At 36.0% G+C, this 21341-nt stretch overlaps 1 protein-coding gene across 2 annotated transcripts in view; it reads left to right on the plus strand.

Annotated features, from left to right (window-relative positions):
* The window catches only part of ARHGAP15 (Rho GTPase activating protein 15), a 619910-nt gene that overhangs the window by 346658 nt on the left and 251911 nt on the right, over positions 1-21341 (plus strand). For both annotated transcript variants that reach the window (XM_030327812.1, XM_030327811.1), the window contains exon 9: positions 8661-8783. In XM_030327812.1, the coding sequence (XP_030183672.1) occupies positions 8661-8783 (123 nt within the window). The remainder of the gene's footprint in view (positions 1-8660; positions 8784-21341) is intronic.

A 21341-nucleotide genomic window follows, 5' to 3' on the forward strand; every position in this document is an offset into this window, starting at 1 on the left:
GATCCTGAAGCTTTACTCCTATGTACCAACCCAGAATTAAACAGGCAGACTCTGGTTGGGCACAGAGAAGAATGAAACTTCCTGACTTGGATGAGGGAAGTGCTAAGGAGTTTATAGATGAGAGTGCATGTGCCCATACTATTGCGGGCTAGATGTATGTCTGTCTGTCTTTGAAAAAGATTAAGTGATGACAGGAGTCAAGGACTGAAAAACTGAGAGATCTGGCTGGGTTGCTAGCCCTTTTACTTAACAGGGGTTCCGATCCCCACCCTGCATCTCTACTTCCATATTCATTCTTGTCTGGCTACATACAGCCACCTGGAGCATGGTGAGTGACTCACGGTGGTTATGGCTCTGTGCAACCCAGATGCCATCATCAGCTGTTCCGATGGGCAATCCAGAGAGTATTCAGCCATCAGCTCTGTTGCTGTCCTGTGATTCACTAATCTCACCTAAGGCAACTCATTTTCCCTCTTAGGTCTACAGTGATGTGCACCACCTAGAATCATCTCAGCCAGCAGTTTCAGCACATCAGATAAAACCTTAGGTTGGAAGTACTGGAAGTACTTGACTATCATGGGAGGCTATTGCCATCTCTCTAAGTCCTTAGAACTTTGACAGTATTACCAAGCAGATGGAGAGGCAGGCAGCGGGGCAGGGTAGAAGTTCCCATGGGCCCGAAATCAGGCAGCCCTGCACTTGACTTTGGCTCTGGCACTTATTTGCTATATGACTTAACCTCTCCGAACCTCAGATTCCTAACCTGTAGAATGGGCAACAATAAGAGAACCCACCACATTGAATGGTTATAAGGACTAAACGAGATGTAACATACCTACTGCAGTTTCTTGGCACATTGTAAGTACTCTAAGAAAATGAGTCATTATTAATAATATAAGTGGTATTAGGGTGATCAAATTGCCCAGTTAAAGTGGAAATTGAGAATGCTTTAAAAGAATCAATACTATATATATTACAATATTTAGGGGCTCCTGGGTGGCTCAGTCGGTTGAGCGTCTGACTTCAGCTCAGGTCATGATCTCGCAGTTTGTGAGTTCAAGCCCCGTGTCGGGCTCTGTGCTGATGTCTCAGAGCCTGGAGCCTGCTTCAGATTCTGTGTCTCCTCCTCTCTCTGCCCCTCCCATGCTCATGCTCTGTCTCTCTCTGTCTCTCAATAATAAATACACGTTAAAAAATTACATATTACAATATTTAGATTGAAGAAAAGTTAAATATGTATTTATTTATATATCTTATAAAATTATAAATTACATATATCTTATACATATATATGAATTTAACTTTTTTTTACAATCTAAATAAATACTTCACCCCACCACTTCCTCTTGAATATTGATTATTTAGCTTAAGACTTCTCTTAAACTGCCTATGTCTATAATATATATTTTTATGTCCTCCTTCAAATTTTTGTGTTTGAAAAATTCAGGATACATTGCAGCATATTCTTGATCACCCATAAGGCCCGGAGGTTAGAGATTTAAAAAAAAAAAAAGCTTCGAAGTTGTCATTTATTACTCCCCTCTGTACCCTCTGAGAATACATTTTCACAAGGGTAAAAACAAATATGCACACACAATATGTAGTGGTAGCTCTCTCTATTTATGTCTATCTGGAGGGCAGATTTAAATACCACCCACCCAGTTAAAATACTGCTAAGCACGGTCTAGTATCTGAGTCAGTATATAAAATCAGCATTGAAATTGTCCAGTATTCAGGGTGCCTGGGTGGCTCAATAGGTTGAGCATCAGACTCTTGATTTTGGCTCAGGTCATTATCCCAGGGTGGTATCAGTCAAGCCCCCTGTTGGGCTCCATACTGAGAATGGAGCCTGCTTAAGATTCTCTCTCTCTCTCTCTCTCTCTCTCTCTCTCTCTCTCTCTCTCTCTTTCTTCCCTTGTGTCTCTTCCTTTCTCTCCCTTGTGCATGCTCTCTCTCTTTCAAATTAAAAAAAAAAAAAAAGAAAGAAAAGAAATTGTCCTGTACACTTAAATATGAATATCATTTCATTCTCCAGCTAGGCTTCCCCCCCCCACATAAATCCCAAGTATTATTTCTTAGAATCTTGCCATGCTGTTACCTCTGTGGTGGAATCGTCATGCCTGAAAACTCATTGTGTTGTTTTTTTTTTATTTTTGTTCTCTGATGTTCATATTCATCTATAAGGCTCTTCTCATTTGATTTGGCTGTGGCCTGTTTTCTGTCACCAGGAGAGAACCCATTCCTATATTTAATATATAATATTTTCTCATGGAAAGCATATTTTTACTTCATAGCGCCCTTTGTCTGGATTATTGCCCTGTGCCATTTTTTCTTTTTTTAGTAATTTCGCTTTCAAAATCAGCTACTGCCTTAGCTCAGTAACCACTTACTTGATATACAAATTTATCAAAGTTTTGAACAGCTCTCAAGTAACAAAGTTTTACTGACACTGTATCAAGTCATAAAAGATGTCTGGATGATCTGAATCTTTACACCTTAAACTGCATCTGATTCCATTTAAAGAAAAAAATGTATCATTTGTCTTTATACACACGATAGGTTTTTGCTATTTACATATATTTTCTCTTTCTTCTTTCCTTTTTTTTTCTGAATATGTAGTATTTCCATAACCTGTGAAACAAATATCTTTTTCAACTCTGGTTCACAAAAAGAAACCAGATAGGCTTACAACTGAAAGCAAATTACATCTGTGATAATATTACTCAATATTTGCACAACAGAACTGAAGTTAGCATCATCATCATTATCATCATCATCATCATCAACAAAGTTATTCATTAAGTAATTCAAAGCTATACTAAATGCTATAGAGTTTAAACAAAACATCCAGACTCAAACTATAGGAATACATTATCGACCTAGACATGTCAGATATATTACCAGCAAAATAAAAATATTAGGCCTATACATGAAAGGCAATGAAGATTTACATCATAGACAGATGAATGCATTAGAAGTAGAACACATGGATACATCTATTACTGAGAAAAGCAGTCGTGGAATTTCCATATGGCTGAATGACAGGGATATGACAGTTAACTGCCAGTTCTTTATCAACACTGAAAATGTAAAAATATGGTTAGATTTGACCATTTAAACTAGACAATTTAGTCTAAAAGTAAACGATTTTCACTGTATGAATTTTTACTTCTCTTTAAAAGGGTAGATAGCATAAATACGAATCATTGGTAGATATTGTCCACATACCCTTCTTTTTTGAACTGATCATTTATTTTGTATTTCTACAATATCTACGTGGGAAGTAGGTGGTTAAAACAAAGCACTGCTGTTAAAATGTTCTGCATTCCCTCTTCCAGTTATTTCCAGATTTAATCGTGATTTGTGTTTCAAGCAAGTCACCTGAAGTTTCATAATTTAGCTTCTCAGGCTACAAGTTGGGGATTGAAAATATGACTTCTATTTACACTGAGCATGTGAAAAAAAGAGAGCTATTAAATGACCAACAGTATATATATTAAGCCCAAACTTACCCCTTCTTCCCACTCTGACACAGGGAGTTACGTGCAAAGTTTTGCAAGCTCTAAAAGCGTGTGCTGGAGAGCAAAGCAGTATATACTACAGCCTCATGAAAGGAATCAGGCAGGAGGCTGAAAGAAATTTTAAAAACTTGATTTTTCTTTTCAATCAACTTTGGGTAAGGCATTCTTATTTCAGTAATTTAATAAGTGGTACAACAGGGCAATTCCTAATACAAGAAGTCGGATTGGAAAATATGAGTGGAGACAATTCAGTACTTTGTTATGTAATCCATGTGATGGTTGGAGAAGTGTTTTGGAATCTCGTGGGGTTAAGAGCCTGATATAACCTTATTTTGCCATTTCTTTCTTGATCTCCCTCCCTGGACACTTCAGAGTGGTAAAATGATCTTCACTGCCACCAGCTTTGCCCTGAACATCCTCCCAGACTCAAAGTGTCAGGAGGTCTCAGATGCTAACACAACTATCTACACCTGATGTCGATCTCTATGTAAAAGCTAACCAAGTGACAAGAAGCCTAGAAAGTTGTTTGTAATAGCATTTCCTTTAGCAACATTTCTGAAATGTTAGCTCTCCAGTATTTCCAAATAAAAAAAATAATAACAGCATGTGAGTGTAACATGGGAATACCATGAAAACAGCAGTTTGGCAGGAAAGGGGGATATTTCAAAATAAGATCCCCAGAAAGAAAAGTTCTGGCAGATGCACAATTCTGGATCATATTATCTAAAACACTGGATTCCGGAAAAATTTGAGGGTTTTCTTTTGTGGTTCTTATCCCTTAATAGAATGGTAGCGAATGTTCATCATCCAAACCGGGTTGATTCCTCCTCCCATTACTAAAGTTGAAAAAATAAATATACAAAGGGCACTCATTACAATCAGCTTTTTCATCTCTAGGGTGGTTTTAACACCATTAATGCTATGTTGGGTATAAAACTTAAAAAGCCCTCAGTCCTTGGGGGGAGCGTCGCATACGTATACAGAAGTTGAATCACTATGTTGTACACCTTAACGTAATGTAAGATTGTGTGTCAACTGCACTCAAATAAATAATAATAATAATAATAATAATAATAATAAAATCCCTCGATTCTAACTATTCTTTGGTGTGAGCAGCTTTAACAGCAATTAAATCTCTCAGTGGGTTAAGAGTGGTGCTCAAAGCTAATGCCTTTGGCCTGCGTGTTGAGACTTAAATTGTATATTGTTATTGAAAATTCTTAGGCTTTCAAAAATATTCCTTTTGGGCTTGAAAGAAAAGATCACCCATCAATGGAAAAAAGAGGAACGTATAAAGGAAATAAAAGTAAATTCTAAAATACCTGGAAAGCGAATCCCATTCAGGTTAACTTTTTGTGGAGATGAAAATATGTAGAATTAAGAGCAATTCCTCTGTAAATGAGATTAAATGCTTTAGAATTTAAACTCATATCTCTTTAGTCTCTTTTCATTTTTGAATAAAAAGTTTAAATGGGAATGGAAAAAAAATGCTCATTGGCTTAACATAAATCTTTAAATTGCAGTAAAGTTCACCCTCAAAAAGTAGTTGAATCTCTGAGGAAAAAGAAAAGGCTGAATTCTATTTTTCATAAATGATGGATTATTGTACCACACTGTGTATTTTCCAGTAAAGTGTCCTTTTATTTGCACTGTGTGATTACAAGTTTCTAAAAGTATGTGTGGGGTCACTTGGGTGCTGTGGGAAAATGGAAGGAACACTGTTCTGTTAAAATCAGTAGTGAAATCAGAAGCAAACTATGTCCTGATTATCATAGGCATGTGTTTAAATTTTGCCTTCCTTAATTGGTGATGTTGTATTTACTTAAAATGAACAATTTGGCAAGTTTTTCTCCCTTGACAACAGAAAAGCGTAAACTGTTTTATAAGTTTGGCTGTTGAAATCAGATTTGTAAACCACAATATTCAAAGACTTTTACTGCTGTTTACAGGGACCCCATGATGGACTTGGCTTTATAACCATGTGCTTTTTACATTTTTAGTTCGTATTTATAGCGCTTTCAAGTTATTTGCTTAATAAAAAGTATGCTGTATATTATAGTCATCTATTGACTTTAACTTCTGCATTACTCTTCCTAGAACAAAATGAGTGGAATGAATGATAGCAAAGGCCTTGTAATTTGACTTGTCATCTGAGGATGATTATTTATGGCATCAGGAAATGGAAGTGGACGCTGTAGTCTGTCTCTAGGAAAGTCATTAGAGGCAACTTTGGAGAGTTTGGCTGTGTTAAAACCAGTGTGATCACACCCAAGACTGCTACTTTCTCAGTGTTTGTGAGAAGGAAACAAGATAAAGCATTTAAAAATATTATTTCATGTTCTTTGAAAAAACAATACACCTTACATATACATGTATGAGCCAGATTTACATGGCTTTTCACATGTAGAGCCAGATGGTGGGATTAAAAACAAAACAAAACAAACAAAAAAAAGAAAACAATATACATGTTTTACAGTTTATATGTGAAATATTTTGCATATATTTCATAGACATTTAATATATATTTTATATATAATATTACAAATGCAAATATATTAAATATATAAATATATATTCACATAATTATTTAAATGTTTGCATTAAATGTTTCTATATAGTAGAATATGCATTTATTCATATATATCTGTTTAAATATATATTTATATATATCATATATAAATATATAAAACACACAAAATATAAAATGTATAAATACATTTTATGTTTTTATATAATATATAATATATTTTAAATATTTTTATACTTTGTATATTTAAAACTACATATAACATAAACATATTATATATGTAAAATTAAGAATAGTATCACCAGAGTACCTAAAGGATTCTGAAAGATATAACTCACTATATAAACATTTTCATAATCTTGCCTTTATACTCTATATACTTTCTAATCACATCATTTTAACTAGTTCTAAAAAGGCAGATAAAAATGCCTCCTTTGATTCTGTATTTCTTGGCATTCTGTCATGGAAGGTGACAAGATTTTGAGGAGAGACTAGAAATAGAAAATATTACCTTTGATAACCTGTGAAAATTTGGATGGATTATGCCCTATTACTTCAAAGGCAGACTTGAGACCAAAACTACCCTGAGAAAGATTTTTTTTCTGAAGGACGTTAAGTGTTTCTTCAGCCTCTGATACTAGAACCCAGACCATGGGGTTTTGAGACAGTTGTCAGTTGAAGCAGCATGTCTGACTGGTGGTCACTGCAGTGACTTGACCCAGATAAAAACTGATAAGATATCATGTAAAGATAGTATATTAAGATGCCCAGAATGACTTCCAATCATGCAATTTTGAGTTGGTTAATGCCTGATACTTATGGCCCTATAAAAACAATTATTGTTTATGTGGGTTCTAATGGCAATTGCTGTTTTTCCAAAATCATCTGAGGTCAATTCCTCCTCTAAGATCCCTTAGTCTCTTGTACTTCACACCATGCCATATGAGAATTACATAGGCCATATGCATTTTCATTCACAGCAGTTAATTCCAGCCCTGCCATGTATGTACTAGGTGGTCAGTTTGTGTTTGTTTATTTTTTCATCACCTAGCAGAATACCAGGTAAAAATCTTATGAGACTTGTCCCATATCCAAACTTGACCTTGGACAAGTTACTTAACCTTTTTGCCTTAGCTTCCTTGTCTCTAAATGGGTAGAATCATTTTACATACTTCAAAAGTTCATTGTGAGAGTTGAGTCAACAAATATTCAGTGAACATTTACATTTACATGCTGAACAATGTTTGAGGTATTGGAGACCCATTAGTGAACAACATTTACAAAAGTAGATAAAATCTCTGCCCACGTGGACCTTACATTGCAGTAACATTAAGTTAAATCATGTTATATGCTTAGGAAAGTATCAAGCATGTAGTAAGGTCTCAATACATTTTGGATATATTATTATTAACCCAATTGAATGATTGATTTATTCTAAAATATGATTTGAAAGGACAAGAGCCTCTATGTACCTAATAAAGTATCCCAAGTCCTTCCATTACGTCAACAATTGGGTTAAGACAATGAAGGGCCCAGTTAAGTTCTATTACCTTAAAGAGAAAATGAATCAGTCATTAATAATAAGATACCTTGAATGTACTTAGACTCTATGCTTAATGAAGGTCCAGAACTTAAGTGTTATGCTCATCATGAAGTTCACAGCCTTTTAGCACAGAGCCTGATGATCAGTAAACATTCAGCTAATATTTGTCTAGGAATGAATTTGATGCACACCTAACTTTGAAGATAGAGCTTAGAATAGGAAGCTGAGGATAGGGGATCAATGAAGACACTGAAGAAGGCTGAGACAAATTTGTTTCAGAATTTTACCTAGAACTGGTGGTAATTTCACATTAATAACAAAAATAAGAAATATTTCCTTCAGAAAAAGAAATCACTTTGAGTCAACATAAAAAAGAAGATTGACAAAATTATTTGGGCAGGCAGGACCATTTATTTTTTTTTATTTTTTTTTCTTAAATTTTTTTTCAACGTTTATTTATTTTTGGGACAGAGAGAGACAGAGCATGAACAGGGGAGGGGCAGAGAGAGAGGGAGACACAGAATCGGAAACAGGCTCCAGGCTCTGAGCCATCAGCCCAGAGCCCGACGCGGGGCTCGAACTCACGGACCGCCAGATCGTGACCTGGCTGAAGTCGGACGCTTAACCGACTGCGCCACCCAGGCGCCCCAGGCAGGACCATTTAAAACACCTGAATTACCTACAAGCAGTATATAATCATAATCGATTGAAATGAACAATTTGAAGAGTTTTCCCTTTAATGTAGATGAATTTTTCTTTGACTATAATTCTGTGTATAGATACAAATAGGTGGAATTATGCAGATAAAGGTCATCATATTAAATATAAGGAAATGAAAGTGAAAATAAATTGTGAGTATATAGAACTAACCACATTCTCATTGCACATTCAGGTGGCAACACAGCTAATATTTTCATACAGCCAAGTTTTTACTCGTATGCAGTGTCTAAACAGAAGGGCTTGAGCTATTAATTCCAGTAGTTCCGTAACTACTGCTTTCTATTCATATTTGAATAAAGTAATAATCATAAAGGAGAAATTTACTGAAAGCTTTTTTTTTTATTTCTAGTGTTCAGACTGCATCATAGTGCTTCCGATACAAGCGACAAAAACCGAGTTAAAAGCAGATTAAAGAAGTTTATCACCCGAAGACCTTCTCTGAAAACTCTGCAAGAAAAGGGACTTATTAAAGGTATAGGCCTTTTTATGCTTTTACTGTAACAGTGATAAGTGAATATGCCTCTGTGTCCATGGCTATTCAGCTCTAAAGAAATATTAGGATATTTTATTCTTTTTAGGTTGTTTATTGAATGCTCTGCCTAACAGAGGGATAAAAAACAATTGTCCACAAAACTAGTCCTGAGAAAATAAAGGTTGCAGCACAGAACCATTGAAAACAATACTTAGTTTTGCCCTCAGCAGAGGTGGGCTCTGCACCAAGGGGCAGAGAGAAGAAAATCCTAGCAGCTCATCAGAATGAACCCATGTCATCATGGGCCTGGACAATCCAGGTGCACACCTACAGTCCCAGAATGTTTAATACCAGCAGCTCTTTTCACCCTTAGATGTGTCCTGATTTGGATAATAAGTTATCTGATCACCCTAATTATAGTCTGAAGTGAGCGCTAGGAAGAAAAGTCCAAGACAAACCGATGTCATGAAAATCTATGGATTTGGAGGCTGGAGAACTAAAAGCTCAGTCTAAACTGAGATAAGTAGGTACTTTTGCAAATATATCGAAAGTAAAGAACAAAATATTCTAGACCATCCTAGCCACCACAATAGAAAAATGTAGAGTCTGGCATTTGACTAATTAGAATTCAAACCGGGGTTCTACCACTCACTGATATTGACATTGAACAAGTCATGACCTCTCTGATCATCAGATACCTCATCTGTTAAATGGGGATACTTGTACCCATCACTGAGCAGGCATGGAGAAATAAATGAGATAATCCATGTAAAGCATTTAATAGAGTTTCTGGAATTAAGTGTTCATAAATGTTCCTGTTATTAATGCTATTATTATTCACTACTGTTGTTATTATTGTCACGGTGCCAAGAGAGATGAAAAAGGATGGGTGGATACATAGAACCAGTGATGTAATAGATAGGGTATCCTAGCAGCCCATCAGAATAAACCCATGTCACCATGTGCTTGGACGGTCCAGGTGCACACCTATAGTCCTATAACTGGATATCACTTACAAATTACACAGTAAAATGTATTATTTTCCTAGCGAGACAACATATGCATTAAGGCCATTATTTTCCCTGCTTTTCCAATTTCCTAGCTGATGGATGGATAGATTTTAAAAATTGACTGTAAGGAGAAATTTGAAAATGAACTAAAATAAACTCTGAGAACAAAATTAAAAGATGGATCTTCATGGGCGCCAAAAGGTGATTTAATTACACAATCATTTCTTAAGAACAGGGCAAAACAGATCTCAATATTTTCAGCAATAGTTAACATGAGAATTACTGAAATGGGTTGTAATAACTGTCTGTCCTATCAATTTCAGTCCATTTTTAAACAGGGGAACTTATCACAAGACGCATATGGCATTTTGAACCAATTGTAGACGGTAAAATTTTATGAAGCAAGAGTGGAAAATTCTTTGATTGTACCCATTTGGGGGTTGAACTAGCACCTACTCTAAGCCAGGCTTACCTCAGACTTATACTCTGAAGATATCCTTTTCAGGGCCACTTACAGTATTGGGTCCTCTACAGATTCAACTTCATATAATAATATATCAGTACCTTCACTTGTATCTTAGAATGCACCCCACAGATTATAATTTTCTTTGAGAGGATTCAGTTGGAGATTGCCTACCACTTTGAAGAAAATAGAAAACCAAATCAGTAGACCAAACAATCCCAATTTGGACATAAAGTGCAAATTTTCCTGACTGTGGCAAAACAAAAAGGGTTTTAATTCAGGGGCATGGTCTGGCCTCCATCAAAATGCTAAAGAATTAACAACTACCGTGCTCTAGCATTGGTCTCAGAAAGCGGCAGAACTGGATGCCTAATGCAGTTTTCATACTGATGTAATGGAACCACTGAACACACTCCGATGGGTACATTTCCTATCCTAGAGCTCCATTAAATTTCCACCATAGCTGACCAATGAGTCAGTATTCATTAGTAGGGCTATGGAAAATCTATGTGAAATTCTGATTTGATAAGCTTCCATTGTTGTCTTCAGTGGAATTTTCTTCCAAATACAGATCAAGTTATGCAAATATAATCACTTCTTGGGCTTGTTTCAGTTTTAACTGTGAATTTTTTAAAGCGCTTACTGAGATTTTTTTTTTTCTTTTCACTAAGTGAAAAGCATTAAACCAATTTTTAAAAATACGGGCCCAGTCAAATTTAGTACTTTAAGTCTATTTTCTTAGCATATTAAAGACAAAGACTTAGAGAAAGCAATGAAATCAGTGTTTTTGATCAGTTATGAAAAATTACATAAAATAAATGAATGATTAATGGTTAAATGACTCCACGTAACTCTTTCAAGGAGAAGTAGTATTCAGAAAGAGAGATTATGGCCTTTAAAATTGTTCTCTGTGTATCTGCCCACAAGAATATGCATCAAATTCTTTCAACAGTCTAATCTTCTAGGTCTGGAATAAAGTCCTTCACAACAAGGTTCAGGAAAACTGTGTGATAGTTTGGATCTTAAAAGTGAGCTTCCTGACACTTGGGAGGGACTTTGCAGGGCCACAGCCACTTTTCAAAGTGTTTTTACTCCTTTGTGTAATGTTTCCAACAGGCTGAAAGGCCTGAGCTTTGAATGCAGCCAGCCTTTATTGAGCACCCAGGGTGGAGCAGGAAAGGCTATGCCTTCTTAACTGTCTAATGCCTAGCAGATCAACATCCCCAAAGCACTTTCTGTGAAAAGAGAATTGTCTCAATATCACACAGTCTGAACTCAGTCACAAACTCTTCCTTCAATATCTATTTTTTGGGACTCATGGAGACCTGGCCAAAATGTGCTTTCGTTGGCTAGAAGCTAGATCTGGAAACAGTCCCCTGATGGGGCAGCATTTTCTAATTTCTTTAGTATCACTAATGAGAAGGGTACATTAGAATGTCAAAAAGAGCTGGCAGATAATTATGGATGATGACTCAATGGAAAGAAATCTTAATAGCTCAGATGCGTATAGCAGTCACTATACCACTGCTGTGGCAGCTTCTGAAAAGCCTTCAGTTTCTCCAAGTGCTTTCACATTTGCCAGGAAAATGGCAAGTACCTTTTAAATGTGTGAGTTTATTGCATTGAATGTCTTATCAGAAATAAAACTCAAATAAGTTTAATATGTAAATTATAGGCAAGAGGGTACATTTTAGGGTGGTATGTATGTTTGTAACGTATTTTCTACTTGGTTTTGAAACTGAAGTAAGAGCTCTTCAGTGTCAGCCAAACTACCTTATATAATCTTTCAAATAACAACACTGACATCCAAGAACAGAAAACACTTGCCAGTGCAATTTCTAGAAAGGATAACAATTGTTTGTTTTGGGGGGAGCAACTAGTATTTCCTTATATCAAAATGATAGAATTAGAGAGGATTGTATGTTTAGAAAGTAGTTTCTTTCATCTTCATGTGGATAAAACCATAATGGATGGTATTAGTAGAAACTGAAAGTAATATTGTACTACCTTATTTTGTAATCACTACATTATAAAGGAAACAACCTGTTTACAGATTAAATAGTATGCCTCCAGGATTTATGATGAAAAGCAGTGCTCCCCTGCTTCATCTCGGTTTTGCTCCTTATGAGGCACTACTTGGCACTGTTTCTATCCATTGTTCTCCTGGTGGTTGACTCCATAGCTTATGTTATTGTTATCTGGAATACAGGTTAGTTAGATTTTGTCAATATCTTCCTTATCTTTCATGACATAATGTCTTGATTTATCAAGCTTAGATGTCATCTCAGGTTTCTTTTACAAAAAGACTGAATTCAACTCAATTAAACCAGACCTCATCCACCTGGCCCTTTTCCCCCTCAAATACTCATGGTCAAATACAACAGGTGTGTGTCTCTCCAATAGCCTTCTCTGTAACATCCAATATACTTAAATGTCTACTTAGTGTTCCAGTAACCACAGAAACCTGAGACTTAGTGCTACTGTTGACAAGACAAGAAGTTTAGTGCCTTTTCCCCACTCTCATCTCCTCTGTCTTTGCTACTGTGATTCTTACTTCTATATCATAAAAACTCATTATTTCACTGCTTTCTATAATTATGACTCATTTGTAGATTGATTCTGAAAGTTAAAAACCAAAAACATCATTCATACTATTACGATTATGTAAGGTTGTTTCCTGTAACTCCAAGGACTAGACTTCATTCTCTGTTCTTACAATATCATGACCTCTGTGATTCTCAAATAATCCTCCTTGATCATAGTGAAAAAGATTATCTTTTCTTTTACATTTGGAGGTTGCATTAGTACATTTACACTGTTTCACAATCACAGCCAAGTCCTCCATGTTTTTCCTCATATTTTGATCTAAATGTGAAGAAAATCAGGTACCTGCATTTACTTTATATTGATCATGTGAATATTATGGAATCGCTGACCAAGTCATGTGCCAGATAGGATTAACATGTCCTTGAGTTCAATGTGATCACTTAATGGACCACACAAATTATAATGTGCTTATTTTTTTTAAGTTTTTATTTTTATTTCAGTCAACATACAGTGTTACATTAGTTTCAGGTGTACAATATGGTAATTCAGCCCTTCCGTACATCACCCTATCCTCATCATAAGTGCACTCCTTAATCCCCATCACACATTTAACCCATTCCCCCATCCACCTCTCCTCTGGTAACTACTAGTCTGTCCTCTATGGTTAAGAGTCTATCTCTTGGTTTGTCTCTCTTTCTCTGTTTTTTTATAATCTTCTTATTTTTTAAGCTCATGCTTCATCATTTGCTTACAATCATGCTATATTTTAGTCTGATACATTTTTTAAATGTTTATGTATTTTTGAGAGAGAGAGATTGAGAGAGAGTCAGCAAGTGGAGAAAGAAGCAGAGAGAGAGAGAAAGGGAGACACAGAATCCAGAGCAGGCTCCAGACTCTGAGCTGTCAGCACAGAGCCAGATGTGGGGCTCAAACTCATGAACCACAAGATGATCATGACCTGAGCTGAAGTCGGATGCTAAATCGACTGAGCCACCCAGGCACCCCTAGTTTGATACATTAAAAAAATGTTTATTTATTTTGAGATAGAGAAAGAGAGCATAACTGGTGGAGGGGGAGAGAGAAAGAATGTGAAGCAGACTTCACACTGTCATCGCAGAGCTCCATGCATAGCTCCATCTCACCAACAGTGAGATCATGACCTGAGCCGAAATCAAGAGTTGGATGCTTAACACTGAGCCACCCAGGCCCCCTTAGTTTGATACCTTTTCGATTGTGCATTTCTTGTACAGATTCCTCCCCCCTCCTCCACCACAGAGCTTTTTTCTTGCCTCTGGGCCTTTATGTCATCAAGGACTTTAATCTTCTCAGTTAAACAGTCTGTGTTCAACTCCCTAGACTCCCTAGAGTCCCTAGAATGTGACTCCCTGTTTTTGTTTTTGTTTTTTTCCCAGAATATGTTCTCAACTCCTTCTATCACCTCACCACACTTGGATTGATTGTTTTCCAGGCTTTGCCTGGAATCAGCCCGTGATTCTCTTTTGCTGAACTTCTGAATTGTATTCACTGCCTTCTGAATCCATACCTTCTCTTTCTTGCTTTAATTCCTTCTATTACTATGTAACAGCCTCCAGTAACTCATTTAGAAAACATGAGACCTTGATTGTCTAAAAATATCTTCAGTATGCCCGCACTTGATCAATAGTGTAGTTGGGCATAAAATTCCATTGCTTCTAGAATACAGAGTTGTAGTTTCCATTCTTACCCCTGTTACTTTGAATATTTTTTTCTTTCAGAATCATTGGTTTTTTGTCTTTATTTTGAGATTCTGTAATCAAGATAATGTATATGGTTGGCAGAATTTAAAAACATTTACTCTGCTTAGCACTCAAAGAATTAAGATTCTCTTCAGCTCTGAATTTTTTTCTCTCTATTACTATGTTGATAAGTCAGTCCCTCCCATCAGTTTTCTCTGGTTCTTCTTCTAGGATCCTTATGATGTGAGCATTTAGATCACCGGGATTTATTTTTCCCATATTCTGAAAGAATTCTCAATTTTATCCCTTTGTCCTTATTGATTTAACTTTAGCAATTATATTTTCAATTTGTTAGAGTCTTTCTTATTCTCCATTCTTTTTCTTTTCTTTTCTTTTCTTTTTTTTTTTTTGAATATCCCACCTTTACTCTCGTACCTAATAATGAGGATGGCCTGTGGCAGTTAGCACTCAATAAATATTAATTAATTGAATAAGTGAGAAAATAGAAAATAGAGGATACTTTTCTTTTTTTTTTTTTTAATTTTTTTTTTCAACGTTTATTTATTTTTGGGACAGAGAGAGACAGAGCATGAACGGGGGAGGGGCAGAGAGAGAGGGAGATACAGAATCGGAAACAAGCTCCAGGCTCTGAGCCATCAGCCCAGAGCCCGACGCGGGGCTCGAACCCACGGACCGCGAGATCGTGACCTGGCTGAAGCCGGACGCTTAACCGACTGCGCCACCCAGGCGCCCCTAGAGGATACTTTTCTAACTTATCCAAGGATATAAATTAAAATGTGTTGTTGTCATTTGGACTTTTTAAAAATTTTTTATTTTAAAATGTTGTCTCATGTTCTTTAAATTATCAGTTTTACATGGATATATTTCACTCATTCTACTTTTATCGCATTAGTGACTTAGCTCAAATGTCTGGTGGGCAAAGGATGTTCATTCTTATTACTAAATGAGGCTCCATAGACTAGCTAAAATTCTATGTACATGGTTAGAGCTTGTTAATGATAACAGTTTTGCTATAGGGTAATGTGTAGGGACTGTCACATTTGTGTCAAACATGAAATATTTCCAAAAGTTCCAGAATGCCTTATATACTCTTGATAAACTTAATCAACCAAGATTTTTTATTATGATAGAAAAATTTCCACTCCATTTTACAATTCAGAAAATTGAGTTTATTCGAAAGTACAGCAGCTTTAGGTTTGTAGCTGGATTCTGCTTTTTGCCAGCTAGATAACTTAATATTTGGTTACTGACTCTTTCACCTATGAAATTTACATCATAAAATTTAAATGAAATATGGAAGAACTTCACACCGTGCCCAGCTTATCTTAATTACTTAGCAACTTTCTTCCTTCCATCTTTCTGTCCTTCTTTTCATCTTTCTTTTCTTCCCTTTTGGCCCTCTTCTTTTTCTTTATTACTTAGGTTGATGGAGCAAATTATGGTCAATATGGCCTTGGGAAACCATTTTCTCAGGTATTCCTTTAAAATTTGGGAAATCAATCCTGGCAATTGACAAGGAAAGGCAGTAGTAACTTGCTTACTTCAAGGGAAGAGTGTAGATAATTTATGGTTGGCTCATATTTATCTTTTTTGTAATTTTCATCATGATACTCTTTATACATAAATGGCCATGAGCTCATTTTCTTTTCTAGCTACACCAACTTATACAGTGTCATCTAATTGCTGGAACATTTAAGTAATTACCCACACAGGCACAACTAATTGTTTAAGGTTTCTGTCACATGAGAAAATAATGTCTTTGAAATTATAGTACTTTAATAAAATATGTCAATTATATTGAGAAGTAAAGAAAGATTTGCCATTCACATTTCAGATTCAAGCTATAAGCGCTAAAATTTCAACAGTAATCTTTATGAATAGCAAAATCATTGAGTTAAAAGGAAACTATTTTAAAAATAATTTGTTAGAACTGATGTATGACAGAGTAACCTACCTGTCACATTGTTAATTTAAGCAAAACATTTATGAGCAACACCACAGTATACCTTTGGGTAGAGACATGCTCCAATTCTGCCACTTTATCAGTGTTAGTCTGAGAATAATTGTATTTGAATTTATATACCAGGGCACAGGTCTATCATTTTGGGCCTGAAATACTCTCACAACTTCCACAATATGCACTAATGTGCTTAAAAATATCTTGTAAATCTTCTTTTCTTTAAACTTCTTTATGGTTCATAATTGAACTATGATCCTTACGTGTGAGCTATGTCATGATTTAATATTAACCAAAATTAATAGCCAACCTTAAGCTTCTTTATCTTGGCCTACAAGCTTCCTGGTTCCTTTGCATTTATAGTTCCCAGGCAGTTTCTGTTATTTAAAGGCTCTTGGGAGCAAATGTGTTGGTAATAGAGTAGCACATAGCTAGCTTTTGTTCAATAATAAAATGCAGGTCACCATGAGAGATGGCAAATGTTGAGAAAAAAGTGCACCTGGGTAACAGGTTAAGCCCATGTCTTTTAAAAGCCTGTTATTCAGAGAGGAAATGATCCCAGTCTTAGGAGATATTAAAAGCAGAATAACTTGGGAGCAACAAGAGAAAAATGAGGTCCAGAAATGGGAGTGAATTAGGTAAGGGGAAAAAGAATGAGCCAGAATAATAAGTTGGTTAGTCTGTGGTTCAAGAACTTCCTTTCTCATGGAGAGAGACCTTTTACACAGGTAATAGAGTATAACATTTGAGATGATGACTTATATATACCTGATTTTTAATATCCACAAAATGGTTTTACCAAAAATGTTCTGGTATAACCTACTATATTTTATGTGTTTGTATATAATAATAATTATAATAATTCTCTTTTTCCCTTTCTTTAAATTACATTTCTTTCCCTTTGAGTCAAACCTTCAAAATCTTTCCCATTTTTTAAGTAAAAGAAAATGCCAGATAGTATCAGGCTTCAGCCCTAAAACGGACTGGATGTCTAATAATAGCCATGCTAAGTGCTGGGAATATAAGATGAATTTGACCCATTTGATTCAAAACCAGCATTTTGTTTTTAGCCAATGGTCTCTAAACCCATATTAATTCTTGCCATGGCAGTAGATGCTGGTTTTATTTATTCTAGCGACTATCGATCCTTAAAAGATGGCCCAGAGTTTTGGCATACCCTATGGGTTCAGTCTAATCCTGGGGCCAGGATGAAATATTGTCTTTAAGCCTTCCATTTTGAAGACTGACGAGTTTCCATAAAATAAGAAGAAATAGAGCATGAGCACGAATAATGGTACAGTAACAAATACACACAGGTTTTCTTTCATGAGGTGGATCTATACCATGCTTTACACATACTCTGTGCTCTAACTCAAATGTGTGTGTGTGTGTGTGTGTGTGTGTGTGTGTATAGATTGTAAAAAAAGATACAAAATCTCACTTCCGCCCCTGACATTGCACCAGCCAAAATTTCTATGCTCTTGGAAGCATAGCCTCAACTAGTTGCACACGGCCAAAGTCAAGCTGATGTGATATTTCCTTCTTGTGCCAGGAGGCTGCTGCCCTCTGGAGAGGTGGTGCATGACCATTCGGTCCTCTGATCACATCCTAAATCTTCCCTCCATGAAACCACCTAAAGAGAAGAAAAAGATGCAGGGCATCTGTGTTCATAAGAATTCCCCTTTCTTAAAGGTTAGCATTTATTATTGATACCCTGCTGTTCTCCAGCAGGTGTTCTCATACCACAAAGTTCCCTCATGACTCCTAAACCCAGCTTCCCAGGCAGGGGAAGATTCTTCAGCTTAGTTCTTGTTAGCTTTACAGAGCCTCCATAGACCCTACAAACTGTATCCAAAGCCAATGCTGGCTAGTCACTTTCCCCTTTGTAGTTTTTATAATTCTCCTGCTCACACAAAGTACTAGCTGGTGATTTCATTTTGTGGTGAGGTTGATAATTGAGGGAGAAGAAAACAGAATTTCTTTCTGACCTAAAGATTGATAATTTGAACAAACGTGTGAATAAATGCTTCCCAGGCAGGGAGATGAATTGAATTTTCCATGGTGCTTGAGAAAGGAGGTCCCACTCTTCACTCATGGTACAATGGGGATTTGAGTCCACATTATGTGTGCATTGAATGTGTCTCTAAGGATAGAATCTATCAGAGCTCTCACAACCAGTATCTCCTTATCGGGGTCCACATTCAGCAGATGTGTGGACTGTTACAAGTACAGGAAATATTCATATCAACAACTCACTTTGACATATCCTAAGATTAAGATAGTGCCCTTTTATTTCCTTTAGTATCACTGACAGTTGGGCCTGCAAATCTTTCCTCTCAAATTCATGTCTATTATAAATCAACAATATTCTACAAATTCCCAAGAGAAAGAAAAAAATGTATCATGTTATTGGGGGGATGGTAAATTTTGTTCAATATAGAACTTTCACTCTTGACTTGTTACCCTACCTGATTAGCAACATTAAAATGTAACCATCCTCTGTAAAATTCAGTCATCAGAAAAATAACCCAGTGTTGCAAAAGTGCTATTCCAGCATTTTCTATTTTTCGTTATGGGAAGGAGACAAGAGACCATATCAGAATTTGGATAATTGTAATTGGTGGTCTGTCAGTGTTAGTCAAATTGCAATATGGAGAGGTATGTCTCCCAACTTTTCTTTGAAATTGACTGTATTGCTGTAAGTGTGTTTTATCAAAGCATTTTCTGGGGCAACAGATCTGAAAACATAAACTTTATGTAGCATTGTTCCTCCTTAGATATTTCCCTTTAATATGTCCTTTCTTTTTGAAGATAAAATAAAAGTACATAAAAGAGTTCTGGGAATAGGCAGCTATATGTCATAAACACCCTTCACTCCCCCTCGCCCAAGGCCCCCAGCCCCAGAAATTTGGAAATGATTTGATCGAAGTGATGACTGCCTTGATCTTGTTTGAATACTCCTTCTTCATTGTCTTCCTCTCTCTATGGGAGGCAACAATCCTGTCATGGAGTCACTTGTGGGAGAGAAAGAGGTATTTCAAGCAACCATATTTTCCAAACACAAAATTGAGACACATGGCCTGACAATGACATAATATTTGAAGTAGGGACTGTGTGCAAAGATCCAGAACATATGGTTGAAAGGGTTTTCTTATAAAAAGCAACTATTAAGACACTCTCTAGATTCTTATTCACAAAAGCCACATTCTTCAGCCCTCTTTATTCTCATTTAGAAATATTACCCACAAATCAGAAGACCGACCCGTTTTCCTTCAAACATGTTGCTTTGCCAGTACGAGGAACTCCCTGTTGACTGGAAAGTTAAATGCACAGCCATCAAGGAAGCAATGCAAACCAGACTGCCAAACATATTATGAATATGTTGCTTTTCTTTAAAATGCTGGTTGGTTTTTCATACTGGAGTATTGACTAACTGTCTGTGTTTGATGTATGGTTTACCAGCCTGATGTCGACTTATGGTTAGAGCTTAACTTGTTAGTTCTGCTTTTGCAGCCAATTCAGAATAACTACAGATGCCTCGAGATATGAAAATTGACTGCTCAAATGGACTCAGTGTGGGAGTTTCATTGGTTTTAAATTGATAACAGCTGAAAGAGTGAATGATTATAGTGTACATGGGCATAGGACACAGCTCTTTCATAGGAGCTCTTGTGAACACACTCCCTTAGTGTGGGAATTTTTTCTTTCTTTTTATATCACAGTTATTTCTGAGCAACCTTGGGTTAAATTTTAAAATTGCACAGGCATATGCAGAAGCCTTCCGAAGAAATAATTCCTGAGAAACAGATAAATTTTGATGACGTGGGTTGCTATTCTGGAGGGAACATTTAAAGTTAAGTAGCATTCCATAAGGTGGTAATTGTGTCTATTTCCCAGGCATCTGAGTTAAATAAGCTGTAGAGGAAGCGTAAACTGTCATAATAGAAGGGTTGGAGTGTTGTGTACATCTCATTCTTCAACTCACACAAACTGAAGCTCCAAAGTGCCTTATCACAGATAAGTCAAACAAAGCCTCTTCTTTGCTTTCTTATTCTCCTGGGAGCAGTTATTATTGTTTTCATTATTCAAAAAGATGATCTGAACACTTTCTTCTCACACAGGAGAAAAAAAAAAGAAAAAGAACACAAAAGAGAAATGAGGAAACTTTTCTCCCCTCCTCCAATCAGCAACACTTATATAAAAAGGTTTTATGAAAATGCACTTTCACGATTTAATAGTAGCTTAGGGGAAAAGCCCAGTAAAGAAAAGAATTCAGAGAAACTTCAAGAAGTTTGTAAGAAAGAAATATCTGTTTATACATGCCTTCTTCAACTCATATTTTTCCAAGAGTTCAGTGTCCTTACTATTTAACACTAGGACCTAACTCCATTTCATTTTCAATTGTTTTGAGCATTTTACCTTTGATATCCCATTAAAAATGTTAGAGCCATTTCATATAGCTAACTGATAGAAAACATCAATCTATAATAAGATTAAGTTGGGGCTTGTTGAAGATACATAAAACCACATATTATGTACCTATTTCACGTATTTATTTTTAAAAGGAAAAAAAAAACTGAAACATTGTGCCCAGTTAGCCTATCCCAAACATGTGACAAATACCTAATTGCTAATGAATTGACATAAATAGTGACATAAAGTGTCACATAAAGTGACAAAATTGCTAATAACAATTTGTGGAATAAGAATTTTATTTCACAATAACACTGACGATGCGTACATTCAGCCGTGCAAGACAATCAAAATACAAAAGATGCCCTGATAGATAGTAAAATAAAATGCAAAGGATGCCCTCATAGATAGTAAAACAAAATAAATCACACA

The sequence above is a fragment of the Lynx canadensis genome, chromosome C1 (genome assembly GCF_007474595.2).
Source record: "Lynx canadensis isolate LIC74 chromosome C1, mLynCan4.pri.v2, whole genome shotgun sequence".
In the NCBI taxonomy this organism is placed as follows: Eukaryota; Metazoa; Chordata; class Mammalia; order Carnivora; family Felidae; genus Lynx; species Lynx canadensis.